An 11,308-nucleotide genomic window follows, 5' to 3' on the forward strand; every position below is an offset into this window, starting at 1 on the left:
GTACTCACACAAAACCTAGACGGAGGAGAACGCGTCATCGCGTACGCCAGCCGGACGCTTAACCAAGCGGAGAAAAATTACAGCGCGACCGAGTTGGAGTGCCTTGCGGTGGTTTGGGGAATACGCCGAATGAGGGATTATCTGGAGGGGTACCGGTTCACCGTGATCACTGATCATCAGTCGCTCGGGTGGTTACAGCGATTAGAAGCCCCCTCCGGAAGGCTCGGGAGATGGCTATTCGAGCTCCAGCAGTTTGACTTCGATATCAAATATCGAAAAGGTGCCCTGAACCAGGTGGCCGACGCACTGTCCCGTCACCCCGAGGTGTGCGCTACGCGCCACAAACTACGATGCCCGTGGTACAAAAGGACCACTACCGGGTTACGAGAACGACCTGCCGACTTCCTGGACTACCGGATCCGCCACGGGAAACTTTTCCGGCACATCCTCCACGAGCTCGATTTCCGTGAGACCGACCCAGAGGATCAGTGGAAAGAGTGCATCCCGACCGACCGACGAGCAGCCTTGCTGCAACGTATGCACGATCACCCGGCAGCTGGACATCTGGGCACCGCGAAAACCATAGCCCGTATCGCGTAACTCTATTACTGGCCGGGCATGTTTCGGGATATCGCGCGATACGTACGTTCCTGCGAAAACTGCTTGGCGCATAAGCCCGTACAACAGCGACCAGCCGGTAATCTCCACGCTACACCAGTGGGCACGCCTTGGCAGCAAGTCGCGATCGACTTGGTCGGCCCTTTACCGCGTTCGAACCATGGGTATACTTGGCTATTAACCATGCAGGATCGGTTCACGAAGTGGCTAGAAGTCGTGCCGCTCAGGAAGGCCACCGCTGCTAACGTCACCAAAGGCTTCACAGAGCGAATCGTGTATCGCCATGGCTGCCCAGAGTACCTTGTGTCAGATAATGGGACACAGTTAAAATCAACTCAACTCGAGCGATGCCTCACCAACTTCGGCATCCAACACCGTACTACTCCGCCGTACACACCACAGTGTAACCCCATCGAGCGTACCAACCGAACGTTAAAAACCATGGTCGCGCAATTCGTCGGTAAGAATCATAAGACCTGGGACGAACACCTGGCGGTATTGCAATTCGCCTTCAATACCGCACGGCACGAAGCCACCGGATACTCGCCAGCCTATCTGAATCACGGCCGGGAGCTGGCACGACCGCATCCAGAGGACCGACGACCGCGCATAAACCAGGCGGCTCCAGACACCGCTCATCGTCGTCTCCAGGACGCGTACGAATTGGTTCGAGTTCACTTGGCGCGCGCCTTCCACCGGCAGGAAAAACATTATAACCTGCGAAGGCGAGACTGGCGTCCGAGAATCGGGGAAATAGTCTGGAAAAAGGACCACGCCCTCTCCGATAAATCAAAGACGTTTAACGCCAAATTAGTGCCGAAATTCACCGGGCCCCTGGAGGTCGGCAAAATTGTATCACCGGTGATTGTAGACTTGCGCGACGCCCGAGGGCGCTGGCACCGTCATATCCACGTGCGAGACTTAAAACCGCACGCCGAAAAACACGTACCAAGTACGCCGTAAAACTGAATGGAATCCGCGCAAAAACTACCCGCGCCGCATTTCAGGCATACCGACGCGAGTATAAATATACGCGCTCCGTGCGAATATCAAGACAGGCTCTAATCTGCCGCGATAACGAGATGTCACGCAAGGAAAGACTCCGTGAATTGTTCGGCGAGTTTTCCAGCAGCGACGACGAGGTGTTTCTCGGCGCGAAGAAACCACCGCCAAACCCGCCGCCAGAAAAGAGACGACAATCACCGCGGGTGGGGACTGTCGTCCAGCGATCCGACGCAGTCAACTGTCGGAAGGCCATCCTGCTGACCACCCCGCCGCCCCGAGTACCGGCAACACAACGACGGCGTATCGCATCCGCCGGGCGGGATACAAGGGCGCCAGTCCCGCAGTCACGAGCCTCCACGACGACATCTCGATGCGCCACCGTGGCTACATCTCCGCCAAGGGACGCCGCCCCCGTGGCTGCCGAGCCGTCAAAGACTACACCACCAAGGGACGCCGTCCCCGCGGTCCCCGGAACATCCCGACCTCCGGCGCTCCAGGTACACGTAGCACTCGGGGTAACCCTGGCCGTACCGCACCATGCGGCTTACGTCGTCCGCCGATTCCGGGCCTGGACCCCAGAGGGGAAATGGTTCCTGCGGTTCGGACCAAACGGGCGGGTACGCTCGAGCCGCTTCCGACCCCGAGGTGACACCGCCGGGCCCTCCACTGCCACAACAGCGCCGAAAGGGAAGGGGTGATGTAACGGCGCATACGCGCCCTTACTAACAAATATAGTATAATACAGTCATGCTTCTCTTTCTTTTGCCTTTCCCATCCATACTGTCTCGCTCTCGCACCCATTCATACGCTCGCTTTCTCGCTTACTCGTACTGCCTGGCGCCTGTTTTCTCGCTCACTCGTCCGTTCGACGCTCGCCGTCTCGCTTGCACGCACGCACTCACTTGCTGTCTCGTTTGCACGCATACACTCGCTTGCTGTCTCGCTTACACGCATACATTCGTTTGCTGTCTCGGTCTAATGCATTCGCCTTAATCAAGCGGCCCACCTGGAGGGGGTACTATGGAATGCAGCCGACCGGGTATAAAAGCCGGCCGAGCCGGCTCATCGAGACCGGATCCCGTCCTGCGATCCCATCGAACGCTCCGACCAGATCATTAACTCGAGGTATCTCTCGATCCAGCCGGGTGTCTCCGGCTTCCTGACCGAGGTGTTTCTCGGATCCGCTATCGAGGTGTCTCTCGATCCAGCCGGGTGTCTCCGGCTTCCTGACCGAGGTGTTTCTCGGATCCGCTATCGAGGTGTCTCTCGATTCGACCGGGTGTCTCCGGATTCCAGGGCTGACGTGACACTCAGCTCTTCCGCTTTGTACAGTAGTTTAAGCTGCGCCGCCGACCGTTGCGATATTCCGCCCGCGTTTGCGTTCTGCCTTAGTTTCCCGCTTAGCTTTAATTGTCCGCGCACGCTTGCATGCTGCCTTGTACATAGCTCACCGCCTAGATTTAATCGCGACTCGAATCCCAGACACACTACGATACGAACACGTTCAACCGCACCGACACACACACACACACACCACGCACACAAACCTACCTCTTGTACATATTGTAAATATATATTGTAAATATATATAATAATAAAGAGTGTTTCCCGCATTGTTCGCACAAGCTTGATTCTCCCCTTCTCTCGAATCCTGGTTAACCGACGAGCCGATCCGGAGCGTCGAGAAAGGCGACCGCGTTACATATGTAATGATGTTAGGGTCATTGTACAGTACCTGATCCGATTGATTCACTACAATCCTGGAGTCCTCTACCCAGTCTGGAGATATTTCTTCTATTGTTGTCATAATGGCCGCCCTGCGGTCCTTGTTTTGCTATTTGTTCCATGTTATAGTTTGAAATAACCTTTTTAAGACTTCCCGATCCAGCCACTTGCGCCTCACATATTTTTCTAGTCCGCGAATATTGTTTTCTAGCAATTATTCGTTGGGCTAAAAATGTGTGAATGCTCTCTCTACAGGATATGCGTCGATGCCGTTGCCACGGATGGATTCTGTCGCTCGTTGATGAAATGGGCGTATAGACACGTCCGACCTCCTCCCACATAAAAGATCCAGAAAAGATAGGGATGTAATTTGTTATACATAAATAATATATTATAATAAAAATTTTGATATTTAATTATTATAAAAATAATATAATTATAAAAAGAAAAATTATTTACCAAAGAAAATTTTAATGACGATTTGGCGAAACGGCTTGGCGGACGCTCCTGAGGCATAGCGTTACGCGCGCGATCGGCGGCTCGGCCGTCGAGCCTCGGACGGTAGTGGGGGGTCGTAGGCGTCGCTTCAGATATCGGTCTGAAAAGGGCAACTAATTCCGAGCACTGCCGTAGAGTGACCATATCCCCCAAGATCCCTCTAGTATATACTAAAATCCCCACTGTACCAAATAGCAGGCGGATGGACCCTAAATAGGGCCGTGGCAAGCCTCCAGAAAAGATAGGGATGTATGTGGGAGGAGGTCAGACATTTTGTTCCAAACATAAAATAGACTAGTGAACTTATTTATGCTGTTAATAAATTCAATAAAATTATTCTTTTTAGATTTGATTATTCTAGTAGCTATTGCTCGTGCGTTTTTGTATTCTATAAAATCCGTGTGTGATCCTGATTGTAGGAACCTCTTCAGATTAGTAAGTCTATTTGCAATAACCTCAGAGCATTCGGAGTCCCATCATTCTACCGGGTTGTTGTTATATTTAGGTAATTCGTCTTTGTTTCTTGAGGAAGCACGAGCAGAGTCCCCACTACTGGTTTTCTTGTTGGCTTTGATCACGGCTTCCCTCATGTCTTCTGTCAATGTTTCGTATATTTCCAGATATTCGTTCGAATTCGTACTTTCTTTTGTATCGGCATATCTACTCCATTTGTCATTCATAGTATCGACATATTTTGACCAGTCGGTGTTTTTAATGGATATCCTATTTGTTACTTTCTTGTAGGGTTTAGGGGTGAAAGAGGTGAGGGTGACCTCGATGGAATAATGGTCCGATCTCCACGTATCAGGAATTATCTTGTATTCTATATTCTTTACAAGATCAGGAGAGATCAGAATAAGATCCAGATTGGAGGATCGTTGTCCTGGAGCACCGCGTCTTATAATAGTGTCACGATTGATTATGTAAAAATCCATATCATAACTTATTTCCGCGCAGCTTCGTTTCTATCAGTGTTAAAGCAATTCCAAGAAACATTGTGTGCATTAAAGCCTTTTTTCCAAATTTTGCTTTTAGCCAAATTTTCACCTATAATAATTGTGCGGAAATCCAAAAATTGTCCGAAGAACCTGGATCAGTTGTTTCTTGTCTCTGTAAATCCGGGTCTTCTGTAGACAATAATGAAGCTGTAGTCACCAGTGGTGCTTTTGATTTTGATACCACACGCTTCCGAATTGGTTAACCCCTTCACTGTCAGGGACCCCTATAGGGGCCAAAAAAATTCGTGCCACTTTTGCTTCATAGCCCCTATAGGGCCATCTTAAAAAAAACATGTTATTACTGTTACAATTTGATTGTCTTTGAGTATTTTAAGGTTTTTGAGGTCGCTGAATTCGAATCTGAAATCAGAATTTCGAACTTCAAAATGACGGATCAAAATTCAAAATAATTTTGGGTTTGAATAAAAATGGGTTTCTTATCGTTTTTGGAGTCGCCGAATTCGAATCTAATATCAGATTTTCCAAATTAAAAATTGCAAATTTAATATGGCGGACCAGAACAAATAGTTGCCATACATAAAAGATGTACACTTTTTTCTTCAATTACTTATAAATTCCGCTATCTGCTGAATCCAGAGTTACGAATTATCAAATCAAGCTATTTGCACAGGAGTGGAAACGTATACCAGTTTTCAAGAGATAAAAAAAAATAAAAAAACGGAATTAATAACCGCCACGCCCTCGATTCGTGACTCTGGGTTCGGCAGAGAGCGGGATTTAAAAATAATTAAAGAGAGAAATATACAACCTTTATGTATGTCAACTATTTGTTCGAACTCTGGTCCGCCATATTAGATTTGCCATTTTTAATTTGGAAAATCTGATATTAGGTTTGGATTTTGCAATCCCAAAAATGATACAAATTTTTGAAATCCAAAATTATTTTGAATTTTGATCCGCCATATTGGATTCACCATTTTGAATTTTGTAATTCTACCTTCAGATTCGGATTCGGCGACCTCAATAATATTTATACTGACGTATTCATGCAATTTTAAAAACTTTTTTCTTCAACACACTTTTGGCACGGAAAGTTTCTTTTCGCTGGACTGTGAAAAGGTTAAGTGATGTTCTATTTTTAACTGAGTAACTGATAACGATTTACGGATCATGATGATCACTTCTCCCGATCTTGCTAAGTGTGTTTGACTGTTATCCTGTCTGACAAGGGGAGGGCGCGACCTTCGGAACACCGATTTGAATAAAATTTTAACTGTGTATAGTACTCGATTAAAGAAGTATTTGAGGAAAGCGAGAGAATGCACCTCTCAGCCGTTTTTGAAAAAAACCAACTTAAAAATATGCCGTATCTTGTATACCGGTGAATTTAGACTAATCATCGAGTAAGCGGCGTAGCTTGGGCGGTAAAGCCCGAGACTACTACGTTGCTGGTCACAGGTTCGATCACGGCTTGTGGTAGTTTCTTTTTTCATTTTTTCTTAACACGAAACCTGCAATATTTTTATAAAATAAAGTTAATTTAATAAATAATTTTATTTTTTTGTTTTTATTTTGCATTACAAAAGGCAATTTAATTTATTTACGATACGTCGTTAATTTATATTCAATTTCATAAAACCTTACAATTTTATACATTCTACTCGATAACCAAAAAAATAAATTAAATAATTACGCCACTATTTAAATATAATTATTATTTAATGTAAAATTGCTTTTAGATCGGCGACGTGGATGGCTTGATCGCCATCATCGGCAAGTGCGGCGCGGGAGCCCTTCCCCTCTCTCTCTGATCGGGAGAGGGAGCGATTATGTGGCCGCACAATGGGGGGAAATTGCTGTGGTGGGGGTGTACTTCTCGCCCAACCGCGACCTGGCCCAGTTCAGCGCATACTTGGACCGGTTGGCGACAGTTATACGTCGCCAGCTACCCGGTCCAGTGTTGGTCGCGGGGGACCTCAACTCCAAGTGAATAGATTGGGGTTCCCCCGTGTCAATGCGCGGGCACTCGCGGAGTGGGGGGCGGAGCTGGGCCTCGTGGTGCTAAACCGAGACTCCTGCGTGCGACATAACGGCGGGTCCGTGGTCGATGTGACCTTCGGCTCCCCGCCGGTCGCACGCAAGGTGGTCGACTGGAGGGTCATGACGGGGTCGGAGACGCTGCCCGATCACCGGTATATCCGGTGGGATATCTCCGAATCCTCCCTCGGCAACCAGCCTCGCCCCCCCCCGGAGGCGCACCCCTACCACCCCGCTGGGCGCTGAAGCGCCTGGTTGAGGACATCTTGATGGCAGCCGCTTCGGCTAATGCTCTGGAAGAGTCAGAGCCGGGCCCCTGCGACGTCAATAGGGAGGTTACCTGGTTCTGGGAGGCAATGACGCAAATCTGCGACGTTGCCATGCCCCGGATCCGGGCCCTCCTCGCACGGAAGTCGGTGTACTGGTGGTCGCTCGAAATTGCGAAATTACGCGCAACTTGCGTGAGGGAGCGCCATCGGTACACCAGATGCCGTCGCAGGCGACACACGGAGGCTGAAGCGGCAGCGTTGCATGTGGCCTACAAGGAGGCCAAGAAGGCACTGCAACACGCCATCAAGAGGGCCAAAGATAAGGCCTGGGCAGAACTCCTAGAGACCCTCAACGACGATCCATGGGGGCGGTCCTACCTGATCGTAAGGAAAAGATTGCGATCGAGGGGCCCCGGATCACAGAGGGTCTCCATCCCAGGTCCTGGAGGACGCGGTCTCCGCTCTCTTCCCCTTTAGGAGGGAAAGGCGGAGCGGACTCCGGGACAGTCGGTACAACCAATAACCTGGACTGACGATCTGGGGGTAACAGAGGAGGAGCTGATCCGGGCAGTCAGAAGGCTCCGGGCGAAAAATACCGCCCCGGGGCCTGACGAAATCTTCGATCGTGCCTGGGTCTTGGCCCTCGGTGTCCTAGGGGACCGACTGAGGAGGCTGTTTACAGCTTGCCTCCAGTCGGGGCAATTTCCTCTCCCATGGAAGGAGGCGAGTTTGGTTCTCCTCCACGAAGAGGGGCGCCCCGCGGAGTCTCCCTCCGCGTACCGCCTGATATGCCTGTTGGATGAGGCGGGCAAATTGTTCGAGCGTATGCTCGCTGCCCGGAGTGCTCAGACGGCACCTGTCCCAGGTAGGCCCCGATCTGACCGACTGCCAGTTCGGATTCCGAGAGGGCCGTTCAACCGTGGACGCGGTCAAACGCGTGCGGGCCTTCTCGGACAAAGCTGTTTCCCGGGGTGGGGTGGCGTTGGCGATGTCTCTCGACGACCGTGCCCGATATACCACGGCCCTGTCCCGGAAGTAATTCCTTATGACCTCCTGCATATAGGACGGTACTCGATGGAACTCGAGCGCACGCCCTATACACCCCCAGGGTAGGGAGTTGAAGGCGTTGGCGACATCGATGTCGAGAGACACCGCCAACGCCTTCAACTCCCTACCCTGGGGGTGTATAGGGCGTGCGCTCGAGTTCCATCGAGTACCGTCCTATATGCAGGAGGTCATAAGGAATTACTTCCGGGACAGGGCCGTGGTATATCGGGCACGGTACGGAGTATCGAAGCGGAGGGAGATGTACTGCGGGGTTTCGCAGGGATCGGTGTTGGAACCGATCCTGTGGAACCTCGGGTACAACGGGGTCCTTCGGGGCGCCCTCCTCACGGGCCTGAGTGTCGTATACTACGCAGACGACACTCTGGTTATGGCCTGTGGGGACTCGTGGGAGGAGGCCACTAGCCTGGCAAAGGTCGGGGTGACACTGGTCGTCGGACGCATTCGCGCCTTGGGACTGAAAGTGGCGCTTCACAAGACCGAGGCTGTGTATTTTAAGCAGCCGCTGCGGTCCTATATAGAGGTAAAGGGAGTCCGCATCGAGGTGTGGTCCTGTATGAAGTACCTGCACCTCCTGTATGAAGGGCCTGCACCTCGATTGCCACTGGAGTTTTAAGGAGCATTTCCACCGTGTGGCCCCCCGTATCAGGGCAGCAATCAACTTCTTCGGGAGTCTGCTGCCAACATTGGGGGGCCTAGAGATAGGGTTCGCCGCCTATACATGAGGATGGTTGGATCAATGATCCTGTATGGGGCCCTCGTATGGTACAAAGAGTTGATGGCCAGCCGTGGCAGCCTTGCCCTGTTGCAAGGTTTACAGCGGAGGCTGGCCATCCAGATCACACGGGGATATAGAATCACTTCCGGAGAGACGGCCCTCGTGGTGTCGGGATCTATACCGTGGGACCTGCTGGCGGAGGCGTACGCTTCTCTCTATGAGTGGCGTGCCACCCTCCGCAAGCAGGATATTATCCCGACACCGCGTGCGGTGGGAATTGTTCGACTCTAGTTCCGGCAGCTCGCAATGGAGAAGTGGAAGAAGAGGCTGGCCCACGTGAGTCATGAGGCTCCCCGCAGCGGCACCCGTGAGGAGAGGAGCCCTCCCGGGGCACTGTCGAATCCCACTCCCTATGGGGAGGGGAGGGAGCATGCCCCTGGAGGGACACCAAGAAGAGCCCGGAGTGCTCGCCCGATTTCCCTACCTATTCTGGGGGGGGAGGGAGGCCCACTCCGGGCTCGGGGGGCTGGGGCCCGAGCGGAAGACTCGGACCCCGACCCCGCGGAGGGCGCGGCGTGGAGGTGATGCCCCTCTGCGCCGCAACTAGAGAAAGGCGCTGCCAATAGGCGGTGTGTGCAGGTCCCAAAGCGTTTATCAATGCCGAGGGGCCCGCAAACAGGGTTAGGTCGAATGGGTGGGGGGAGGACGATCCGGACGTAGTGCCTCGAGCATCCCCGGTCCCCCCCTCATACACCCGAGTAGGCATCCGGTAGAGTTTTAGCTGGTAGGCCCGTTAAATAGGGAGATTCCAACATAACCCGCCCTCCCTCCCCGGGGAGTGCGGGTATCCATAAAGAATTTCTCTACCGTTATCAAAAAAAAAAAAAGGCTGGCCCACGTTAGGGTCGGCCTCAGAGTTGTCGGGGCCATCCGCCCGGTCCTCGATGACTGGGTGGATCGGCGGCAGAGTGAACTCCCTTCAGGAGGATCCGGCGGGGGAGGAGGAGGCTGCTTGGGTCTCTGGCCCCACCGCGGGACCGGACTCGGGGGGGACTCCATCTGAAATTTCCTCCCCCCCCACTGCATCAGGAAGGTAGGTGGGGATGTCCGGGGGAGGTTTTGGGGCTGTGGGGGCTTTATGGCCCGCCTGGCGCCCCCCCTCCCCCCTCCCCATGCAGCGTCAGCAGAGGCCCCGCTACTAGAGGCCACAGCAGGGGGAGCGTGGTGGGGGCGGGGGACCTGCCACCGAGATAAATCCCTAAGGCGGAACCGGGAGGTGTCCACCCTCCCGGCTACAATGGAGGAACTGCGGTGGGGGAGTCGCGGAAGAATGCCTTTGGCGTACCCGTGGCTCCCCCGTGTGACCGCTATGGAGGACACCCGCAGGGGTTTTAGCCGGTAAGAGTCCGGCATAACCCCCGCTCCCCCCCCCGGGGAGAGAGGGTATCCATGAAGATTTCCCCTGTGTTAAAAAAAAAAAAGAGTGAACTCCCTTTCAGGACGGTGCAGGTGCTCACCGGGCATGGGTGCTTCGGTGAGTACCTGCACGAGAAGGCTAGGCGCGAGCCGACGACTCAGTGTCATTACTGTACGGAGGTCCGGGACACGGCGCAGCACACCCTCGAGGTTTGTCCTTCGTGGGATGTGCAGCGCCGTGTCCTGAGGAGTGTCATTGGCGAGGATCTCTCGCTCTCGGCTGTGGTTTCGGCCATGGTCGAAAGCGAGGATGCCTGGGGCGCCATGGTCTCCTTCTGCGAGGAAGTTATGTCGCAGAAGGAGGCCGCGGAACGGGACCGCGAGGACGATCCGTCCTCCGATCCCATCCGCAGGAGGAGGGGGGGCGCGAGGAGAAGGGCATATGCCCGTCAATTCCTTTAGCGCCCCCGGCAGGAAACTACTATCCCTGCACCTCCTCTGGAGGCAGGCCGAGGGGAGGTCTTTATTTCCTCCCTTCAGCTAGGGACCGTGGAGGCTCTTACGGTAAAGTAGTAGGAGTCCCCCGCCATCAGGTCCCTCCCCAGAGGGACGGCGAGACTGGGTGACCGAGTCTCGCCGTCATATACCCGTAGGGGGGTGGGGTGTCCAACACCCTAACTCCACCACCCGCGGAGGGACCCCTCTCAACACAAGAGAGGGGTCGTAGCACGCAGGGAGGGTCGCGGATAAATGCACAAGCGATCCCGTGGCCCTCCCAAGTGCGTGCGAAGTGGTCACCATGGGGTTTTAGCGGGTAATCGGGAGGTCATACTCCCGGAGTCCCGCATAACTCCCGCCTACAAACTCTACTTGGCGGGGGTATGCGTAAATGCATTTCCCCATGTTAAAAAAAAAAAGAAAGGCTGGGATCGAACCTGTAACCAGCAGCGTAATAGTCTCGGGCTTTACCGCCCAAGCTACGCTGCTTACTCGATGAT

General features: G+C 53.1%; 1 protein-coding gene across 1 annotated transcript; it reads left to right on the forward strand.

Moving 5' to 3' along the window:
• The first annotated feature begins 10,263 nt into the window (after positions 1–10,263).
• LOC145969075 (uncharacterized) lies at positions 10,264–10,772 on the forward strand. Its single transcript, XM_083094934.1, has 2 exons — positions 10,264–10,292; positions 10,394–10,772. The coding sequence occupies exons 1-2, from the start codon at positions 10,264–10,266 to the stop codon at positions 10,770–10,772; spliced, it is 408 nt and encodes a 135-aa protein (XP_082951060.1).
• Positions 10,773–11,308: the final 536 nt, after the last annotated feature.

Source organism: Camponotus vicinus, unplaced genomic scaffold (genome assembly GCF_025532165.1).
Source record: "Camponotus vicinus isolate PSW18456_S1 unplaced genomic scaffold, iyCamVici1.0 SCAF_3, whole genome shotgun sequence".
In the NCBI taxonomy this organism is placed as follows: Eukaryota; Metazoa; Arthropoda; class Insecta; order Hymenoptera; family Formicidae; genus Camponotus; species Camponotus vicinus.